At 35.8% G+C, this 23,979-nt stretch overlaps 1 protein-coding gene across 1 annotated transcript; it reads left to right on the top strand.

The window, feature by feature from the left end:
* Nucleotides 1-113: 113 nt before the first annotated feature.
* On the top strand, nucleotides 114-23,979 carry mIF2 (mitochondrial translation initiation factor 2). Its single transcript, XM_089640723.1, has 13 exons — nucleotides 114-165; nucleotides 326-467; nucleotides 566-692; nucleotides 940-1,100; nucleotides 2,768-2,951; nucleotides 9,081-9,257; nucleotides 10,667-10,716; nucleotides 13,255-13,469; nucleotides 17,775-17,979; nucleotides 18,775-19,000; nucleotides 21,655-21,960; nucleotides 22,483-22,623; nucleotides 23,294-23,979. The coding sequence occupies exons 1-13, from the start codon at nucleotides 131-133 to the stop codon at nucleotides 23,467-23,469; spliced, it is 2,145 nt and encodes a 714-aa protein (XP_089496849.1). The 5' UTR covers nucleotides 114-130; the 3' UTR covers nucleotides 23,470-23,979.

Raw genomic sequence — 23,979 nt, 5'->3', positions numbered from 1 at the left:
CCAATTCCCAAAAATGAAAAACCATGTTTTGGGGTAAAATAACTGTATTGCAATCATATTGCAATGTAAGCTATGATCTATGGAGAGTGGTATATTTATGGATCTATGATATCTATGGCAACACTTTAAAATGGCATCTGTCATTAGAGGACAAGTAATTTTTAGGTAAATTAATATTTTAAACGTTATAATATGTGACATTTTACTTATGGTAATGTCAACCTATAATGTTTTATTGTAATTAAATCTTCTCCGGCGTAATGCCGTCTCAAAATTAAGAAAAAATAAGTATTTACAATTTGAGGTTACAATTATTTTCTTTCAGGGCATCGTCCGTGTTAAAAGATATTTTGGTTTATCCAAAATACAAAAATGTCATTCCGACAAGCGTCTTCAATTGTGTCGTTTGTAAGAATTTTCACACTTCAAGTTTTTTGTTCAAGAAGAGGAAAACAGAAGATGAAAAGGTAAGGCAATTTTCATGCCAATTGGCAAGTTCAACGTTATGCCATGCATAATTATGTGTATCTGTGTGCATGACACAAAACGTTTCATTTTGTTTTAGACCATGGAAAACTCTGGAAGAAGGATCATACGATACACACCCAAATCTAAAGCTGCCTCGCAAGTCATAGATATATGGCGAAATATGACAGTATTGGAATTAGCCAAAGCCCTTGGAAAAAATATAGGTATGTGACTGACTTCTTCATAAAATACGGGTTCTACTGAGAACATCTAATTTGCATTCATTATAAAACTTGGGCGTTGATTGAAAATGAGATAACATTTTCCAAGTGGTATTTACTTTCATGAATATATTAACTGGGGTGAAGTTTCACCCTTGCTGCATTATCATTTCTGAAACATTATCTCGAGCCCCGGTCGTTCTTCGGGCTTTGGCCATTACCATTTGCAATGTAATGTTGTTTTTTACAGATCACGTGTTGGATTGCATGGTCTATGTGGACAACTCTGCCAGCTATACGAAGGGATCGTCAGTTATCGATAATCCTAAAGTTATCCGAGAAGTCGTCAGAATATCCGGCCATAAGGCCCGCTCAGTTCAGAGACCTGATGAAGTTGACACTACTCAAAAGGTAATAGATGACTATATATACCATTATATTGTAATTTTGTATTGGGGGTGACTTCGTGGCACTGCATTATGTGATATCGCACAAAATTGGTCAGAATCAGTGAAACTAGGTTTAACTACGTGATCCCTGATGCTTAATTTTCTTAAAAGAGTCTTACCAGATAATTTGTTTGTACATATATTTATAAAATTAATATATAATCTACCATGAGTAGTTTCCCCAGAATAGCTAGTATAGCGCCCCTGAGGTGATATTTCGCAAAAGCGGCGCTATAAAAATCATCCAATAAATAAATAATATTAATATTCACAGAAATGATTTTTTAATAGTATCCTTGGATATGCTAACGGTTTTAATGATCGCCAACACGCAGTACTCCTCTCCCTAGACGTCTGCAAAGCATTTGACAAGTCTGGCACATAAGTCTCATTTATAAAATGTACCTCCTCAGTATCCCCCTGCCAATGCTTCAACTCAAAGCCAATTTTATAAAAGACCGTGAATTTAAAATCAAATTAGATGGAGCTGGTGTCCCTCAAGGCTCTATTTTCTCGCCAGCCCTCTTCAAAATCTACTTAAGCGATATCCCCCGCCCCAGTATCTACGACCATCGCAAAAAAAAACAAAAATCGGCAAATTTGCAGACAACACTGAAGTCATGTCGACTTCAACAAGCGAAATAACCGCAGCACAACGCGTCCAAGCCCACGCCTCAGAACTAGAATCATTTAAAAAAAAATTGCTAATTAGTATAAATGCCTCGAAAAGCGCCGCCTGTGTTTTCTCCCTTAGACGCCCTAAAAGACCTCCCAATATCCACCCATTCGGAGAAAACGTCCCTTAAAAATTATTTTTTTATTAAAAAACATTAAATACCTCGGAATTACCCTTGATAGTAACATTAACTTGAGTAAAGCATATCACTGAAACACTAAACTCAGCTAATAAAACCCTTGCAGCCCTTTACCCCATGATATGCATAAGAAACAAGAAATAAACTTTTAGTATACAAATCCACGATAAGACCAAAATTACCTATGCAAGCCCATTCTGGGCCCACGCTTCAAAAACCCAAATAAAAAGACTACAAACACTCCAAAATAAAGCCATTCGCACAGTCCTGGGAGCCCCCAAGTGGATGAGGGTTTCCCAGATCCACCAGGACTCTGAAGTCCCTCTCCTTAAAGACCACATCTTCAATCCTACGTAAAGCACCCCCCTAACTGCAGTCATGTACCATTGTAAATAATTTTTCACAAAAACTAAATCAAATATTTTCCAAAAACCATAATTCAAACTCATGATGAAAGAGAAAGGGGCCTTTATGGGCCGGAGCTCTGTGTAACACTATATCAAAAAGTTTTAAAAAAAGTTTATGCTGGCGAACAAGAGGTTAACGAATGCTGTGAGGCTGAAGGAAGGGTGTGGGTGGCTGGGAAGTACTCCTCTCTTACTCTTCAGGTCTGGTAACTAAACGTTCCAAACGATGTTTACATTCTGAATACTGGTCTCTTACTGAGAGTATCTTTCATTCTGAAACCAGGTTCAAAAATTCAATATAATATTAATTTATTTACCAATTTGAGTTTTACTGCTCTGCCGCGGAGGTCACTTTATTGTACTTTAACAAATAATTATGCAGAGAATTGATTAAATGAAAATTTCAGGTAAACAAGGATGCAGTTCGCAGTCCCCCCGCCCCCGAGGAACAGCTGATGCAGAGGCCCCCGGTAGTCACGGTGATGGGGCACGTGGATCACGGCAAGACCACGCTGCTGGACACCTTGAGGAATACCAGCGTGGTAGAGCGCGAGTTTGGGGGCATCACACAACACATTGGGGCCTTCTCAGGTATTGTTTAAGAAGCTGTAAACCCCAGGAAGGGAAGAGAAGTAGAGGATGATCAATCGCAAGACTGCGGGGGGTGGAGGACCAATTACAGTTAATTGGAGTGGGGGTCACGATCTTCAGCAATGAAGAAATGACTGAAAAAGAATATACCTTAACATTTATAGTATATTTATTTATAAAAAGGCTTTTACATAAAAGTGATACATGATGCAGTGTACATAGGAGAATATCTGTATTATACAGGAGATACTGACAGTAAATAGATGTCATCCATTATAAAGAAGGTACAAAATACACAATTGTAAAATTGTGATTACAAGTATAATGAGAAAATATTAAGAAATAATTTAAAAAAAAAAACTTAATATGAAGCAATATTAGTAAAACGTAAGAGTAACATAAAGTAAAAAAGAAATTACAACAACACTACATATAAGACAAATCATTAAAACTAATTTAACAACGCTACTCTAATTTGTAGGATTCGACAAAGTGTTGGTATAGATTATGCTTAATTCTATAAATGGAGTCAATAAATAAATCAATAGTACCCCCATACTTGTTGCCCAGGTCATGCATCCTATTGGTCAGTGAGTGTGTCTGATAGTTGGTTGTGTATGTATTGCAGAAGAATGTTATATTTTGTCTTGTATTCCTAGTCGGCACATGGAGTTTAATAGTGGCAAGGATGGCAGGACTATCAATTAAGTTGTTAATGACTCTGTGTAACACAACCAGGTCTGAAATAATTCTCCTGTCAGACAGTGTTATTAGATGCAATTGATTCGTCAAACTGACAGAATTAATGTAATCAATAGGAATTCTGAGCTTAAAATTTACGTACTTAAGAAATTTGTGCTGAACTCTTACTATATTATTGTAGTGAACTTTAAAGAAAGGGGACCAAATAGGTGTAGGATAGGTAAGTTTTTAGATTCTCACGGCCAAAAGCATTTTTGTTGTTTGTTTTTGGGGTGTTATGCCGTGTTGCGCTAAGTTCTGTACCGGATCTGCCCTGATGATGGACACTGCAACGCTGTCCGAAACGTCGGCTAAAGAAGGAGTTAGCGCAACACGGCATAACACCCCAAAAACAAACAACAAAGAAGGTGTAGGATAGTCTGTACAGACCTTTTCACTAAACATCACTTGTGTTGAAGAGAGAGTATTGAACTTAATCTGTCCAACCACTAGCCGAGTGTCCTCATCCACCACCTGGTTATAGGAAATAATATTGTTTCCATTATAACATTTTTTTAAATGCTGCATGATAACTCCATTGTTACCTCCCTCTAAATCTAAATTATGCATGTAACAGAAAGAGTGGCCATAATGGAGCTCTCAATGGCAGGGCCATGCATTCATTCATATTAAAATATGCTTGTTGCTGAATTTTTTTAAGATTCCCCTTGAAGAATTCTAGTAGTAGAAAACCTGTTTTTATGTACCTTTAGAAACTCTTGAAAAATGAGTTGACATCTTGAAATTAGCACAGTTTTTTTGTCTCCAATTTTTAGCTAATTGCAACTATTATCAACTCGCAATGTAGTTGTCTTCATAAGCTATAATGCATTAGAACAGGGGTCTCCAAACTACGGCCCGCGGGCCGTGTCCGGCCTGCCAGTGTCATCCATCCGGCCCGCGACATCTTATGACCACTTTCATCAATCAGGCCCGCGACAACTAATGGCTAAGACCTTACTCAGAAGGGGCGAATTCACCGCGAATTTTTTCGTGCGAATATATATGCTCATTGGCGAGGTACTGGGCACCAATACATTGCGTCCACAAGTATCGCGCGAAAAATACGGGCGCAAATCGTGTGTAGTTCGCCAGACTTACGTCCAGTTTACGCGGGAACTGCAGAGCGAGTACACGTATCAAGGGAAATGGAGCGGCAAAATTGTGACAAGGAATGGTTCCAAATGCTCGCGCGTTTCACGCTCCTTCTGGATGCAATATACGCGCGAAACGATACTTGGCAAAATCGCCCCCTGGTTTTATTGTTTTAATTGTGATTGTGATAAGGTGGATAAAAAACTCGATATCAAGAATGATAGTATCTTGGTTTTATTTACATACTAGGCAAAGCTTAGTGATAAGTATAATACGCAGAATACGCTTGTTCACTCCTTGCTTATCTACGGAATTTTAGGTTGGGGAGGTTCTTACAAAAACAATCTAAACTCAGTAAAAGTTTCACAAAGAACCATAATTAAAGTAATCCTTAAAAAAATCTACATTCTCAACAGAATCACTATTTAAATTATTTCCAGTACCAAATGTCGATGACATATTTAAGCAATCTTCTTTTATCAAAATGTGTAAAGAAAAAAATAATAATAAAGAATATGAAGAATTTTACACACTAATGAGAAATGGAAATCAATTTATTACACCAAATTTTAAAACAACACAAATGCACAACCGTTATATTTACCAAGCTATAAAAAACTATAATAACCTTCTTTCTGAATTGCGCTGTATTTTCAACCAATCAGAAAAAATAAATAAAATTAAACAATTTTTCAAAAAAAAACTTACATTAAAAAATAAATATTTTATACAAAATTTATTTTAAAATGTAACTTATGTAAGAATCGTGGCTCCCTTATCAGGCACAAGAGCTCCCCTTTAGCTCGTCAAAATGTAACCTGTAATGTTTTATATTAAATTTAAAAAAAAGAAGACTCACTAAAGCATAGTAACTAACAAATAAGTGTAATGAATCTTACTAACTTTATAAACATATAAAAACATTATGACATACGAGTATAAACACATAAACATATAAAAACATTATAACATACGAGTATAAACACATAAACATATAAAATACTAATGGGATTTATGTAATTGTGATTTTCCACTGACGATAATTTGTAGTTGTGGATCAATTTTAGAGCGTGAGCACACAGAGAGCGGTCAGGAGTTCCGAGTTCCGCGTTCGGCGTTCATTAGAATGTACTGATACTATAACAACAACGCACACAGCGGGCAGTCAGACCGCGGCGGTCAAAACGGAACGCCGCGTTCTAAGAGTTCTTTTGCCGCCGAGGCAGAGAACGCCAGAACGCCGCGATGTTTGAGGTTACAAACACAGAAAAGTTAATTGAATTGGTTAGGGAAAGGAGTTTTTTATACGATTTAAGTGATGTAAATTATAACAAACGCGAAAAAAAAGTCGAAGCTTGTTTTGAAATTGCTACTAGTAAATTTAAATTTTAATTAAATTTTATTATTAGTAAATTCGCCTTGTTCTTCTCGCGTTGTGTTGATTGGGTGCACCCAATACTTTCTTTTCTTTTTAGAAGCTGTTAAGCTCCACAAGAGCAATATATTTTCACTGATGATGAACTTTCTAGTGACATGTTGCATATGCAAAGACCCAAACGAAAGTAGAACGCGAGAATTTGAACGCCGCTTGTGTGCGTTGGAACTCTTGAGCGGTCAACGGTCACTAGAACGCAGAACTCTGACCGCTCTCTGTGTGCTCACGCCCTTAGTGGTAGCAATTATCAAAAGAGCTTTAAGATGCTCATCGGTTAACTTAGATCTGTAAACATTCTTTGTGTACTTCATTTTGGAGAATGTTTTCTCACACAAGTAAGTAGTACCACAAACAGAAAATAGCCCACGAGCAAATTTATGCAAATTATCAAATTGTGCCAGAGGAAGACTCTTGTAAAATTCCAACAAAGATTAGTTTTGAAATTTGTTCTTAATTATATCACTGCATTGTAAATCAATAATTTACATTTGAAGTTCCGGGGTCAAGGTTTCAATGTCGATATCAAGAGCATTTTGAAAAATCTTGATTTGATTCGCAATGATATCAAGGTCTGAGACACGAGTATCAAAATTTATCTTCAAAGCACTCAAAGCTCCGATTGCAAAATCGACGGGAAACTCAGTCTCAGTAGTGTGGCTAAATATTTCAGATGTTTTAAATTGTGTGAAACATTTTTTATTTAATTGTGATTGAAACAGCATTATTTTCTGCCGGAAGGATTTGACATTAGTATATAAATCAGGGAGAAGCTGATTTTCTCCTTGCAATCTCAAATTCAGTTCGTTCATATGTTTTGTCAAATCGACATAGAATGCTAACTTCCACAGCCATTCGCTATTTAGCAATTCGGTAAGAGGGCGATGCTTTTCATTCAAAAAAATTTCGATCACTGATCGAAGTTCAAAGAAGCGCTGAAGGACTTGTCCGCAACTTAGCCAGCGTACGGCAGTATGATATGGCAAATCATTTTCTCCGATCTCTTTAATAAATTCGCGGAATTCTCGGTGATTCAGCCCAGTGGATCTGATGAAATTAACAATTGATATGACTGGTTTTAGAACTTCGGATATATCCAAACATTTTCCGCATAGAGACTGTTGATGAATGACACAATGTAAGACTAATGGTTTTGAACCACCATCATTTTCTACAGCCTTTGACACAAGAGCCACTACTCCTTTATTTTTACCAAACATGTTTTTTCCTCCGTCAGTTGTGATAGATTTCAAGTTTTTCCATCGAAGATTCTTTTTAATAATGGCATTTTCAACACCCTTAAAAATATTTTCACCAGTAGTTGTGCCGTGAATACTATCAATATCAAGAAGTTATTCATACACTTCATAGCTTTTATCCACTCCTCAAATAAAAATCAACACCTGAGCAGTATCTGACACATCCGTTGATTCATACAAAGCCAGAGAATACCACTCAAGATGTCCATTTTTGTCAGACAGTTGAGATGATATATTTTCTGCGAGGTCTTCTACCCTCCGCGCTACAGTATTTGCTGACAAACTGAGAGTTTTATATAAATTTACCTTTTCAGGGCACATTTCTTCGGCTACTGCAATTACACATTCTTTGATCATTTCTCCATCGGTGAAAGGTTTTCCACGTTTTGCGATTTCAAGAGCCACACGAAAACTGGCAAGAGTTACAGCCTCTTGTTCATTATTGAGTTTCGTAAACGAAGATTGCTGCGATTTTAATCCACGCTTCAAAGCTTCAAATTTTTCTGTCCGCAAACTTCCCGTATATTGTGAGTATTTTTGAAAATGTTTCGTTTCATAATGACGTTTAACATTATACTCTTTGAGAACGGCTATGGCTTCATTGCAAATCAAACATAGCGCTTTCTTATTGGACTCAATTACGAAATATTGAAAGTTCCATTGATCTTTGAATGCTCTGCACTCGCGGTCTACTTTTCGCTTCTTTGCCATAGTAAATCACACCAAAAAAACAGTCTAATCAAAAAACTGTTACACAGATGTCTTTTAAAAACACACAAACACGTTTAAAGGAGTTACGCACTACCTCACTGACAGGTCCGCTCAAAGATATTAGAAGAACGAGATATGCTATGTTGGCCGCCGGACCGTAGGCGGAGTACTACCTAATTAGGGTACTTTGAACGGTATCGGGACGTGTACGCACAGAAATCTGTTCTATGTATTAGTGCGGATACCTTAGCGTAAGCGAAGGTGTGCAGTAGTATTGGTGAACAAAACCGGCGACACTCGGCAAAACAATTCCACACAGTATGAACTGCTCATAGCACATCTCGTTCTTCTAATATATTTGGGTCCGCTTCATTCGGTTTCCCCAGGTGGACTGACTCGCGGTCGCCGGTCTCGCCGCTAGCGATGGATATAGGGTACTACCACTACTTACTTCCGCGTGTAACCACGAGATGTCGCAAGCGTCGCACTTGTGACAATACAATACAACACAATTTAGTAATTGAACACTAGCGTAAGCGCAGTGTTGCCAACTTAACGGATTTCACGTCATATCACGTGAAATGATTTATGAAGAAATATGATCCCTGGAAATTTTATTCTCCACTTTTTACTTTTACTCCCCCCCCCCGCCCCCCCCCTCCCCGTGGACGAAAATATGGGTGTCTAGAAATTAAAACAGTTTTGGCCCTCCGAACTTACTGGAGTAGTCAATGTGGCCCTCCGGCTGAAAAGTTTGGAGACCCCTGCATTAGAACATCAATTAAAAAAAGTGAGACATGTCGCCGTATTATTTGTTCCATATTTTTCAACTGTTGAATAAGAAAATTAGAGTATTGAGGAGGTAAAAATGAAATGTATGTTACTCTGCAGTAAAGCTTCCAAGTGGGGAACCAGTGACATTCCTGGATACCCCTGGTCATGCAGCCTTCACCGCTATGCGAGCAAGAGGAGCCAACGTCACCGACATGGTCATCCTGGTGGTGGCAGCTGATGATGGAGTTATGGAGCAGACTATCGAGTCCATTCGGATGGCCAAGGAAGCCCAAGGTTACTAAACTTACTTTAATTATTACAGTTAATAATATAACGTTCCCACATAATAAACTTTCTCATTATATGTGTTATACGGTCAAACAAAACCGGAAATAATGCATTTACATCATTTTACAAAGTTTAAAAATATTTTGTTAAACATTCATTATTACTCCCATGAAAGGACATAAAAACATACACAATCACAATTCGGAAATAATTATTTATTATTTTACGGACAAATTGTCCGTTAACAATATAACATCACACAAACGGAAGTGATGACACCGAAAGGAGAGCACATAAATATATACCTAAAGAAGATAATGTCAAGTCAAGTCCAGATCAAGGGATTGATAAAGAATTCAATTGAAAATTGAGTTTTAATATATTAAAATTGTAATTGATTTTGAGTAGCAAAGTCCTATATTCACTCAACCATTTGTCTGTAGATTAGTTTCTTATGTTCCTGTTCAAGATGGTGTCCGTTTTAATGTTTCAGTAAAGATTCTTTTTTCAAATGAGAAATCATCATGTCTATTATTAGGTAGGTACTTATGTACCTACTTACAAATCTTATGATTTCAGAGAAATTTTCTTTTTTGATAAAGTAAGAGAAAATTGGAGACATTCACTTTGGATGCGAGGTCTACTGTTTACAGAACTTGTACTTAATTGCATAACGACCAGCAAAAATCATTTAGACTTACATAAATAATAATTAAAACCTAGTTAAAAAGTGTGACTTGTTTACAGAGCCTATTTTCTATTTAATAACTAGCGCAGACCCATGAAATATAACAGTATATAAAAAAATTCCACTGCTGAGAATTGAACCCCGATCAACCTCTTGGAAGACAACTATGCTAACCATTACACCACAAACTATTGTACATAAATTCATTGTAATATGTACTAAAAATAAAATAATTATTTATTTTTGAATTTAGAATGTTACGTACATCACATCGGAAATGAAAATGTTTAATAATTAATTATTATAAGCAAAAATTATTAGGCTGAAACACCCATACAAATTGAAAAAATCTTCTGGGAAAAAACACATGCCGCCGACGGGAATCGAACCCGCAGATTTCTGATTGCCGGTCAGCTGCTCTACCATTACGCTATGTCATTTTTCTTTGAAGAGTTTTTCATATTGTATGGGTGTTTCAGGCTAAAAATTATTGCTTATAATAATTTGTTATCCTTTGTGCTATGCATAAAAAAATCTTGTCTTGTAAACAGTAGTTTATCATTAAAAATATGTTTTATTCATTAATAATAATGAATATTTGTCTTTTATAGTTCCTATTATTGTGACCATCAACAAGATGGACGGCAAAATGCCAAGATGGCTTGACCATCTTGTTGATGGCCACAAAAATAATAGTTTAATAATAATGAATATTTGTCTTTTACAGTTCCTATTATTGTGGCCATCAACAAGATCGACAAGCCAGGAGCAGACATTGTAGGTAAACATGTTAAAACTCCTTTTCTTGAGTTATATCTAAATTTCTTTCAGCCGCTTTCACCAATCACACGCAGGGCCAATTAATATAGAAAATATATCCCTGAGGCCTTTGCCAATTTTCACACGAGTTTGGAATATTTCCTCTTGAATAAAATAAATTGAATATTTCTGAACTTATCTGAAAACTAAAAACTGCCTTTGAAAGGTGATAAATACGCCAACATAAATTTATTTTTTTAATAGCTTACCCCACGTTTTTTGTAACTAAAATTACTGTTAATGAAAAAATTATATAAAAGCACAATACAAATGTTACTGGCATTTTTGCCGTTTCATATAAAAATAATTAATGAAAAATTCACAATTTTTTTTTTCCAAATTGCGTTCGAAATCTTTGGTTTCATAAAGGTGCGCATTTTAATTCTTCTGTGGTTAACTTCTAAATTAGAATATAAAGCATGGTGTTTTCTCTTTCTAACACTGTTTAGATCATATTTCCCACCATGAGAGTAAGGGAGATACAACGATTTCTATGAGTCCATTTGAGTTGTTCCCAAAAGCAAACAAATTAGCCTGAAGTTTAGTTTTATCACTTAGTTGATAGTGCTCATCAATAAATACAAATAAAATACAAAAGTTCAGTTACTTACAGGTTTTATTATGATTAGCATTAACACGATCTAAACTGTTCATTACCGGCAGTTAAGAAGGGAATGGTTCGTCTTCGGCTAGCTCTGATTGTCGCAATGATCTTTCTCATTGGTTAACGCTTCGCCAATAGCGAGCTGTTATGTTCGTGAAGTTTTCGCTTGCCACAAACCTGAACGAAATTTGTGCTCAGTCATGTTATTGTTGAGCTTTTAAAATTAGAGATCGTCCTGTTTGATTGCTGAAAGCGGCTGTTAGTTGTAACATGATATTAATGCCACTGTTATTAACAAAATTGAAAGTTTCTAAGTAGCATATGATTCCATATTAAGATTCCTCATTACGAATCTTTACCATAGAGCAGAAATCATCATCAAAACTACTGAATAGAAAATCCTTAGAAATGGGTTCTGTATACCTATATGAAAGAGAGGCCAATGAAATTTATTTTGTATTCATTAGAAGGAATTTATATACAGGGTGTCCGGAAACTCGTAGTACAAGCGGGAAACTGGTGAATCTACATCACATTTGGAGTCGATTTTGTAGTATATTTTTTTTTTATTTGAGCTTTCGTTATCGAGTAAATCAAGTTTGAAGTTGATTTTTTTTTTTTTTTTTTTTTTTTTTTTAATCAAATTCTTATAAATTATTACTTAAGATCAAAGTACCCAACTAATTAAAACTATTTGAAAGTAAAACAAATGAAGAAACTCGGATTTGAAGCATTATTTTGAATTCACCCTTCATTTAACCCGGTGTAATCATAAAATATTTCTGCTCTGCAGGGTTAAAACATCTGTTATTCAACCCTAAACACCAGAAAAAACTTTAACCCTAAAATAGCCGAAAAATATTTTTTTTTGGTTTTTTTTTTTTTTTTTTTGAAAATGCTCAAATCAAAAAACTTTATGTTTTTTTGGGTTCCCCATGTGGTGTAGATTCTCCAGTTTCCCGCTTGTACTACGAGTTTCCGGACACCGTGTATACATTACGTAGAAGGAATTTTGGTTTTTCGAAAAAAAATTTCAATTTCGACTGAAGTAAGAGAAATTCAACCTTACTTCAAGCAAATCATAAACGCCCATAACACGCTTCTATCGGTTTATCTCTATAATAATAATAATAACATAGCATTTATATAGCGCAGTTTAGTGTCATTTCACTTCATGTGCGCTTTACTATAACAAACTTAAAAAAGGTAATTTAGTACATGTTCTTAAAATTATTCCTACAGTGCCCCTTACCCAATACAGATCTAATAATAGCGATCAAGATCATGTTGTTTGTTTTGTATTTTAAAATTTCCTATTCGAAATACAAGTCAGGCTCTAAACCTTATGTCTCGTTTTGCATCACAAGTTCCTAAATTATAAGCAAACACCTGGTGGCATTCCGCATTGCCAAACAAGGAGAATCTGTCTCCCTTTCCCCACGACACAACACAACCCCACTTATAAACGCGGTGTAAATATTATGCTGCGCGTAAGGTCAGAATAGTGAAAGCTTGACTTATTACCAAACCAGTTAAACCAGGCTTGAGGCTAACTATGCCAAAGTTGAACCGGTGCTTAAGACTCTAATAAGTAAGAGTGAATGAAATTTGCAAGAGGCGACCTCAGAAGTTGTCATTCATCATTGCTTCCACATAGTCTGTTTCCCTTTCCCCGTGACCCAACACTGTGAAACTAACACAAAGAATCTATTTCCCTTTTGCCGTGACCCTACACTGTGAAAATAACACAGAATATATTTCTCTTTCCCCGTGACACAACACTGTGAAACTAGCACAGTGGGTATATTTCCCTTTCCCAGTGACCCAACATTGTGAAAGTAACTGAGAGTCTGTTTCCCTTTCCCCATGACCCAACACTGTGAAACTTGCAGGAGGCCACCAAGCAGATGCTGTCGCAGCACGGAGTGATGGTGGAGGACCTGGGCGGTGACGTGCAAGCGGTACCGGTGTCGGCTCTGAAGGGCACCAATCTTGACCAGCTGGTGGAGGCCGTGGTGCTGCAGGCGCAACTGATGGACCTCCGGGCAGACCCTACGGGGCCCGTGGAGGGGGTGGTGGTGGAGGCACAGACAGACCCCCGCAGAGGGTAAGCTTATTCTATGGACTGTAGCACTGTTAAAGACTTATTATAACTAGAGATAAATATGTAGGTTGATCATATGATTAATAGGTTGAAACATAACTGTTTTTTAATTAATTATTTCCTTGTGACTTTACAGCTATGACATTAGTTACAATGTATATTGCATGGTGGCTCTATACTGATATTTGATATTTATATATATCTTTCAGAACTGGCTAATACGATTGTGAGGGTCCCTTTATAAAAATATTTCTCGAAAACGGTTTTAAATTTCTGCGTTATTCCCACCCACAATGACCGTGCGGGTTCATATCTAAACCGTACTGGCCTATGTTTTCGAAATTACCCGCTAGGGGCATCGTTACAAGCTGTCAAAATGTTGCGCCAACAATGAAGCCAACCTCTATACGAGCGTGCCGGTCAGGATTAAACTCATACATTTCATACCAATTTTGTGTGATAAATATTTGCGATGTGTTATGTTACAGCTCGACATTTAAGTGTAGAAAACAAATGATGGCGCTGCAATCGTTTTCTAGGTTTTAAATGGCAACACCAAGATGGCTCATAGGACAATGAATGTATGTTAAAAAAAAAACACTTCAGCCAAAATGCATATTTCATAACGTATTTGTATTTTCAAAAATTTTGCACAAAAAACTGTAATTTAAATGGAAGTAAAATAAAACAAAACAAGTCTTAAGTGGGCGTTTATTTCGCTATAAAAACGTAGGTACAAAAGGTATTTAAAAATCTGAGTCTATTAATTCAACACCTGACATGTAATTATTATCTTCGTCCTCATGCGATTCTTCTTCTTCCGTATCTTCATCTTCATCTAAACGTATTATCAGTTCATCGATATCATCATACAGAGTACTGCCTCGTGCATAATATTCTGCCTCAATTTTCATCACGTGTTTGCAACAATTTTTCCAATCATCAGCACTTATGCTATTAAAAGCATTTTCTGTCAGCTCTTTTATATTGACCGTGTTTCCAATATTCTGAGATGCAACTTTTCGTTTGGCCTGTGCCCAAATTAGCTCAATCGGGTTAAGGTCGCAGTGGTAAGGGGGAAGCCTTACAACCGTGTGACCATGCTCTCCTAATACTTCATCAATATCATATACAGGCTCTGGCTTATGCATTTTAACCAGAGCCAACAATGATGGTTTCCTTAATGAATTGTCAAAAACAATGTTGTTATGTAATAACCATGCTTTTATGTCATTAACTCTCGTTGAGGTTGTTGGTGCCTTGTTTCTCACAACACTGTGATAAGGCGCATTATCCATGACAATAATGGAGGGCTCTGCTATATTGGGTATGAGCTTCTCAACAACCCACTTTTTAAAATTATGTGCATTCATTTCAGAATGGTAATCCTCTTTTTTGTTTGTTCCACTAAAAATTAATAGGGCATTAGGGACAAAACCCATTTCACTTCCAGCGTGAACAATGATCCAGCGCTTACCTTTTGAAATATCGTGTTGAACTCCTGTCACATCCATAGATTGCCAGCATTTCTTTAGCTTGTAGGATGAATGGATATAACTTTCATCCAAGTAAATAATATTTTTTTGCAGTTCTTCAGGTAAATTTCGGTTATCCATGATAATTTTTAAGTAATGCTCTCTTTTCGCCGCAATATTTGTTTTTTCAATAAGAGCACTTCTGTTTGTTTTGCACTTTTTATAAACAAAGCCGATGGAATGCAAAATTCTTCTTAAATATTCCCGGCTACCATCAAATCCAATGTCTTCTTTGAGTACAGTTAGTAATGTTCTTAAAGTTGGGACTTCTTTTCGCACTATGTAAAAAAAATGAATTTTTTGTCGAATGGCACAAATATCAAAATCATCCAACTCTTTTTTAGGGCGTCCTATTTTCCGTTTTCCCGGTGTTTCAAATTTTCCGTCTGCCTTTTCCCCTTCCTTGACGATTCGTCTTACCGTTGATTCAGATTTTCCTGTGTGTGAAAAACATCATTAAAATTAGTATTATAGAAAAAAATTATAGTTAAAAAAACACATACTAGATAATATTCATTTAGAAAGAAAGAAAGAAAGATAAAATTAAGAAAAAAGTTACTTTTCTATGAGTTTAAAGAAGTTGCAAATTTTTTTTTTTAATTGAGTTATTCCCTTTTTCCTGTGGCCTCATATGAACTGTCAAAAGGAAATGTCAAATTCGGATTGTTAAGCATAACCTCAAATCAGATTGTAACGGTTATAATCGCTCGAAAATTGGCATAAATCTTCTAATACTAATGAAATTTATTAAAAAAACTATACTACGTACCAGTCATTTCTGCAGTTCGTTTGTAAACATCTTCTAAATTAGATAGGAGCATCTTCGCGCGATATTCGGCTAGGCAGCGTTGAAAAACGCTGTATATAACTTCTCTTGCACCACTACGTATCGGTTTGTTCATTTTAATTAAATTCAAACAATATACAGGCAAACAATGAAAAAATAATTATTAAATGAGCGGATCATACACGGATTTAAGACAGTAAATCGGAGCAACATGACCATAACATGACAGACATACGAAACGTCATAGACAAAGCAACTAATTCGGTGTTGCCATAGTAATGAAAAATTTAGTTCCAATTTAATACATTTCTAGACATGCTGGATTCACTGTATGTTTTTCTCATCTTTTTAAATTTTCAATTTGATAATGTCACTCTAATAATAACAGATATTAATTTTAGCCATGTTTGAGCACGTAATGTCATTGTGTTCGAGTATATTTTTATTTTTTTATACAATTTTTAAAGGTGAAGTTACTGAAATATCACCACTTGATAAATGATCTGACATTAATGGTATTGGAGACGGAAACGTTTCTGAGATAGAAGGATATTCGAGTTGAAGATAAGGACCGTGTTGCTGATAGGTGTAGATCTTTGCGACCAGCAAATGGAGCACTTTGGATTGCACTTGAATCAAATCCAAAAATGGAACCTAAAACCCGTAACACACTTTTTAGACTTGGTTCTGGTAAATTCTTGGTTGCTGTATCGTGAAAAGGCCAAGAAAACTACAAATAAAAAGCCTTTGGACTTAAATTAAAATATCATTTGAAGGTTGATGAAGCGCTTACCAGAACTCCAGAAGGAAAAATATCTGAGCGAGAAGAGTGTGAGCATAACCAAAGAAAACAATACAAGGCTGTGAATTTGCCATTTACAGATATGAGATATAACGGTTATGACCATTTGGAAATATTTGATAATAATATTGTTACACCAAGAATTTGTCTAATGGAAAATTATAAAATCAGAATGAAAATTTTGAGTGAAAAATGTAAAACCTACCTGTTTCTTTCACAAAATAAACACTGTTTTAAATTATTTCACACTAAATCCAAGTAGTTTTTGTTGTTTTCATGTTCTTCCATAGTAAATCTTCATTTTACAAAAATATTTTAGTAATTTTTACGAAAAAAATAATTTTGGTTTGTATAAAGTCCCGACCTCCACTATCGTACGGGTGAGTTTACTGGGAAAATTGAATTTTCCGAATTTTTCTGTGCATTTGTGGGATCTTATTATTATTAAAACAACAAAATTCTGGACATAAACCTTTTTTTCGTCTTCGGGTCTGAAAGGGATATATTATTGAATCAATGTATTTTTTATATTATAAAGAAGAAAATCTTGGGCAAGTGGGCGGCATGGATTTGATGTGTACACAAATCTACAGTTTTATTCCGAGATTGATGAAATTTTACACAATTGAATTTCGAAACAAGAGGAAGGTTACTGTTTACATCTTATTTCGAAAAACCATCCGATTGTGCAAAGCCGTAGACTTCAGCAAGTCTTCAATAATGTTTTTACTTTAAACATAGTTTTAACTTAACTTTACTGCCTTAACCACTTAATACTCGTTTTTTTTTTAACAAAAATGAAATTTAAAACATCAGGTTTTTTTATTTTTTATAAAGAGTTAATATAATTTAAAATTGACCAGTTCAAAAAAAAAACAAAACAGAAGCAATAAAAAATGTAAAAAAACTTAACCATATTTAAAAAAATAAAACAAGACTAACTATAATAAAAAATACAAAAATCTGGCGAGCGCAGTTCGTTTGTTTATACAAGTCAAAAGACAAGAGCAGTGTTCGGGTTGTCGCAGTATGATACACGCGCCGTCTGCGAACACCGCTCGTTCAAAAGCATTAAGTGGTTAATAATCTAAACATATGCTCAGTCAATTTCAAGTTTTAAGATCAACCATCTACACAACATAATATATTCTAACTATTGTAATAACCTTCCTATCCATTTGCAGAAAACTGGCCACGGTGATAATCCAGCGGGGCACACTGCGACGGGGCACCGTGGTGGTGGCGGGGCTGGGTTGGGCCAAGGCACGCACCATGTTCTCTGAGGCCGGGGCCCCGATCGAGGAGGCCCCGCCCGCCACGCCCGTGCAGCTGCTGGGCTGGAGGGACTTGCCTGCGGCCGGAGACGACATGATCGAAGTGCAATCTGAGGTGAGCTTTCGTACTCTTATACGTTTCTCTTACTCAACTCCTCAAACCTGGAGAAACTCATGGTCACTGGCAAAGCAAACCTCGGCAATGAGGAAACGACTAAAGAAGATTAAACCATAAGGTTACATTATGTATTATAGTAAAGAACCTTTTCACAAAGCAAAGGAAATTAAGTCGGTTACTGTGGCTGTGGTTATTTAGGCAAATCATTTCACAGTCGAACTGTTGAAGACAAGAACGAGTTGTAGAAACGATCCATTCTTGTGTGGAAAATTAATCTCAACAGTGTACAAATTTTTACGCGCCTTTGAAGTATTTCCCGGTTGCGTATTGGTGCCGAGTGATCAATGACGCTAGTTCTGTATATTTCATTGAAAGCATCAATAATATAGTAGAATGTTAAAAGTATTATATTTTAACTGTAGTTTTAAGTATATTATAGCTTTCAAAAACTAATCAACTGCAACACACAGATGTTTCTTTCTGTAATCAGTATAAAAGCTTTTTTAAATAAAAAAAAATACATTAAATTTGTAATAACTGCTAAGAAATATCTAACAATAACGGTGAAATTAGATAATAGCAGATGCGGTCTTTTTACACAACAAAGTCAGTGAATAAACAGAAATGTATTTAGCATTTTTAACTAAAAATCGCGATTTTCGCACATGTGGTTCTTTTGAATTATATGAGCTATTTTTGTTACATAGTTAAGTCATACTAATAAAAAGGTAATGTTACTCAGACTACTAAAGAAATAACAAACCAATAAAAATAATGGTATTTAAATTGCAGAGACGGGCCTTGGAAGTCATGAAATGGCGTTTGAATATGCGCATGCAAGACAAACAAGAGATGGACAAGCAGATCATCGCTACCAAGGAGGCGGAGCATGAGGCAGAGTACCGGGCCCGGCTGGAGAAGAAGCGGCTCCTGGGAAGGTTCCGGATAAGGCCGGAGGGTCCCAGGCAGAAACTGTACACCGATTCCACTGACCCCACCCTCAGTGTTGTCGTCAAAGGTACCTTCATTATTTTGTATTATCATTCCTCCATTGAAAACATATATGTACTAACTAAACAGCAGTCACCGTGTAAAATTTCTGCTGGGCACTGACTCATTGCTTCAGTCACATTTATACATATTATTCTTCTGTAATAATATTAATAATAATAACATAGCATTTATATAGCGCAGTTTAGAGTCATTTCACTTCAAGTGCGCTCTACTATAACCAACTTAAAACTGTCATACCGATATAATTCCACTCAATAGTTGCCACATTTTCCCGGGGCGTTCCAGACTTCTTCCATTTATTTGCGCTTTGTGTATTCTCTTAACAATCCTTTCTTTACCCCTAGTGTGACTGCTAAAATTCCAAGCGGCCCGCCATGCGCCGACAATATTTTCTTAATAACTTACTTGTTTTTGTCTACATAAGATTTCGAAAAACCACCCCATCCCCTTTTCCCACCCCTAAAAGCAGTATGTATTTTGATACTCATTAATGAAATTTTGCACACTTAACGTTCAAAATAAGAAGAAAATTACTGTACCGATTTTGAAAAACTTTGTATAAAATGTGGCAAAGCTGGGGAATTCTGCTAGTTTATTTATAAAAATCGTATTAATATATTCTGTGTACTTTCCCCTGTATATCTGGGAAATGTTTTTTTTTTCTCTAATCTTGTAAAAAATAATATAATTGTAGATATCCAATTTGAAAGACTTGCCCTAGCATGAAATTCGGGTACCGTTTCGACTAGCTGGAGGCAAACCACGTGACCATATTTTTGGCACCAGGAGGTTTTGAGAATGCTTTGAATAGTCTACAACGTCAGTCGTATGTTGATCGCCAAAGAGCGCACATTCAAATAACCAGAACCTGCGCAGAAAAGTAAGGCAACTGTTTGCAGCACAGTCTATTGTGAGACTTTTCTGTGCAGGTTCAGAATGTTCGTAAAATGGTTGCATAGCGATGCTAAAAATGAGTGAGGTGGGTAAATTGTAAACACAATTGTAAAAGTGTCTAACAAAATATTTTTTGCCCGAACTTTTGTTCACCCGATTTGGGATTTGTAGTTAAGTTTTTTATGCAGCCTGCAATTTGCACGCCATTCTAAAAAAGACTAGTAATTCGTGAGCAGATTTTATTTTTGGCAGACTGAATGGTGATACAACAATGCGAGTTGCCTGTTCAAAGCCAGATTCATTTTTTGACAAATGCACCCTCCACGCAACTTTTTTTGTTCCCCTTTCGCTGATGGGCTAGTAAATCAATTTGGATGTCTATCAATAAATATAATGAAGAAATACAAAAACATTTTTGAGCTGTATTATATTTTCCAGCTACAAGCCTTCTTTACAATAAAAATAAGTCATATTATGAGACTTTTCTGTAAATAAATACAGTACTGTGACTTTTGAAAAGGAAAAATTATTACATGGAATTTTTATGAAAATTATGACAGTTTGACACGAAATTTATGTTGCGCTTTTTCACAGATAAAATTCAATGTTTACAAGTGAAAACGACAAGCTAGAATAATATTAAGATATATTAATTTCTTGCCAATTGATTAAAATTTATTATAGTATGCTAGGGGCATATTTTAAGGTTCAAAATACCATAAAATTGAGGCAGTGTGGAGAGTTCCTAGCAAATTCGCTACAGTGTTAATTTCTTTATATTATTACATAAACAAATTTTAGAAGAGGCAACTATTGTTACTCGTATAAAATTTTTTGTAGGTTAAAAAAGGATATCATGCATTCAAACCACAGACATAGGAATTAATAGACGAGAAGATAATGGCGAGGGGTAAAATCAACTGTTGAAGAACGAAGGGGGTGAAGCTGACTGATTCGTCAATAAATCAATCTGACAGTAAATAGGCATCTCGCATTATAATATCACCATTTACTTCTTAAAAGTAAAATCTGCTTTTGAATGAATAGACATTTTTACATGGGAGCGCAAATTACTCGCCACGTTATGAACAAATTTGCGAAGTCCAAATTCGGCAAAAAAATTCGGTTCTATTTTCAGAGTCGAATATTTCGTTCAAGTATTTAGTTAAGACACTTTTATAAATGTTCATAATTTACTTCCCAGCAACCAACCAGCTTTGTGTTTCGCGTCCAGACGTTTCTCGATGTGTTAGTATATTATGTTTCTACAACTGATCCATATTATACGATGTGAATATGCTTAAAATAAAGTAAAATAATGCTTATATATGGAATGTAATACGACAATTGGGTTTATTCTCTTTTTCACATCTATTTTTACAAGTTTTCATAGCACAAGTCAACATTTTGCCGTGTTATTTCGTAAAATGAACCGATGATGCCTCGACCATAGTTCGCACAAGAATGATGACGTCACGTTTTCAAATTTCACTTGAGGCCATATGCGAGCACAGCCGGCTCCAATGGAACCGGTATGGGGAGTGGGGATAATACGCTTTTAATCACTTAGGGCAGGTCTACTAATATTCATATGTCTATGATTCAAACGGTTAAGACCCTTTACCTTTTGCGTTTGGGCATAAACTTTATGAGTTTTGAAAAAATGGTGTTAATAAATAGTGTGTGATTTTCTACTGAAATAACCTAAATTTAAACATTCTAACATTTCGTAATGTCGCTACAAAGTTTCTTTAATTTTTCCAGGGGATGTTGATGGCTCGGTGGAAGCCATTCTAGATGTGCTGGATACCTACGATGACCAAGAGAACTGCAAATTCGACATCATCCACTACGGAGTCGGAAATGTCAACGAGACTGATGTGGAGATGGCTGAAGCCTTCAAGGGCGTCATTTATGCCTTTAATGTCGATTGTCCCAAGAGTATTCAACAATTAATTAAACAGAAGAATGTAACCCTTAAAGAACACAACATCATTTACAAGATGGTTGAAGATATCAAAAATGAGCTGAACATCCGCATTCCTATAACACAAGAAGAACAGCTAGTCGGTAAGCACTGTTTCAAGCTATCTTATCTTATCTGCAGCTGTATCCAATCTGTCCATAGCGGCAACTAAAGTGATGAGTCGGACATTTGGCTTTACCCGACCGTTTTTCACCACGGATTAATTTATTAAATTTATGACAGCAGTGACTGACAAAATAAAAATACTACATATCGTCGTTGTGCTTTCAAGTTGGCTTTGTGAGTTTTACCAAAATTTATAGGGGAAGTAAAAAAACTTTCCAGTTTTCTATTCAAATGCGTCAACAAACAAAGTTTGGATGAGTTTTGTGCGATAACGGTTAAACTTATGCACATAGCCGAGATTGGGCCCGATTCCTTAATTTAAGAAATTTTTGGTGAAAAAAATTTTTTTTTGAAATCTGGTACATAGCTTTTGCAAGGACAACAATGATATGTACATGTTCTAATAAAACCCTTGATTGAGAACAATAGTATGTGCCAATTTTTTTACACTGCAAGATATAAAACGTGTCTCTATTTTAACTATTTTTTTTTATTTCCAGGAGAAGCAAACGTTCTGCAAGGGTTCCAGATTAATGAAGGCAGGAAGAAGAGCTACGTTGCTGGAAGTCGGTGCACAAAAGGAATTTTAAAGAAAAAATTACTTTACCGTCTTGTGAGGGAAAGAGAGACCGTGTTTGAAGGTATATCTATATAAATAAAAATGTAAATGTTCGTTTGTTCAAAATCTTAAATCTCCGAAAGTTCTTCACGATTGCTTTGAAATTTTGACACAACGTTGCATTCGAATATGCGTGTGTTTTTATATACCTATATTATATAGATGTCACCTATGACAGGTAAAATCCTGCTTTTTGTCACCTAAAACAGAGCCATCTCTTGGACAAATATGCATTTTTTTTTAAACACGCCATCTGTTGGACGTTAAACTAACACGCGCTATTGTTTCTCTATCTGAACAGACGGACTGAGCCACAGCAACGTGTAGCGGGGTACAGCTAGTTTTGAAATAAATGTGTGTTCAAATTGGTAAATTTGCTATCTGCTAATTTTTGTATGATACGTATTCACAAAATTATTTGAATATACACAGTACTTTCAATAGAGAACAAATTGGCCGTGCCTGTTCTAATTCAAGTTAAAAAAAACTCACTAAAACCAGCAATAAAAAATATAAATATTACGAAAAGTGCATAAATTCTATCACACACTACTTAGAGATAGTAATTATAATTTTATTGAACTTCTACACATACGCATTGCATTGTTGGTATCAAAAGCCGTCTCTCCTTTCAAAGATAACTTGTTAAAAGTAAGGAAGTATATTTATGTACACATTTGGTATGTTTGCAGGAACACTGGAATCAATGCGACATCTAAAGAATGAAGTAGACACCATAAAGAAAGATGTGGAATGTGGTTTAAAGCTATCCGACAGTTCTGTTGAAGTGAAACCCGGAGATACAATAGTCTGCTACGAGATGGTTGATGTTAAAAATGAAACCAACTGGAATCCTCCAGGATTCTAGGAACTTTGTTAAAATTATATGCATAGGTAGAATGCAAGTTATACAAATATAAGAGTTAAATGTTAATTGTTTCTAGAGTGTTTATTTATGATACTGTGCCTATTATGAAAATTCTTATTCGAACAGAAAGAATACAAGTACAATAATCTCTCGGTAATCTGTTACCCCAACAACCAGCCAAATGTCAGATTATAGGGCGCAACAGGTACATACTCCGTGAGAAGGATTTTTTAAACTTATCTAATGATAAGACTAATCGAAATTAATAAAACAACAATAATCAAACCTGGTAACGGATAAACCAGTCAGCTCTAGCAAGCTAGACGACGGAATAGTAACTGTGTAAGAGTGAAATAACCCAACCTAGACACGCGGCAGACTGCTGAATTTAACACACAAATTATAGAGCTTGATTTTGTGCTTTCTACTAGTAAAAAACAATGGCGGATTATAGTAATTGTCATCGGATAATTGAACAGCGGATTACTGAGAGAGTACTGTGCATACATA

This window comes from Hesperophylax consimilis, chromosome 16 (assembly GCF_061612785.1).
Source record: "Hesperophylax consimilis isolate HC1 chromosome 16, BYU_Hcon_1.0, whole genome shotgun sequence".
Taxonomy (NCBI): domain Eukaryota; kingdom Metazoa; phylum Arthropoda; class Insecta; order Trichoptera; family Limnephilidae; genus Hesperophylax; species Hesperophylax consimilis.
This window is presented reverse-complemented; position numbering and strand designations above follow the sequence as displayed.

What these genes read in the sequence shown, in the direction of transcription:
- mIF2 (XM_089640723.1), top strand. Translation starts at nt 131, where the DNA reads ATGGCATCTGTCATTAGAGGACAAGTAATTTTTAG. An exon ending in AGCCCTTGGAAAAAATATAG is followed by an intron (nt 693 to 939) that starts GTATGTGACTGA and finishes TGTTTTTTACAG; the next exon opens with ATCACGTGTTGGATTGCATG. An exon ending in TGATCGAAGTGCAATCTGAG is followed by an intron (nt 17,980 to 18,774) that starts GTGAGCTTTCGT and finishes TTTAAATTGCAG; the next exon opens with AGACGGGCCTTGGAAGTCAT.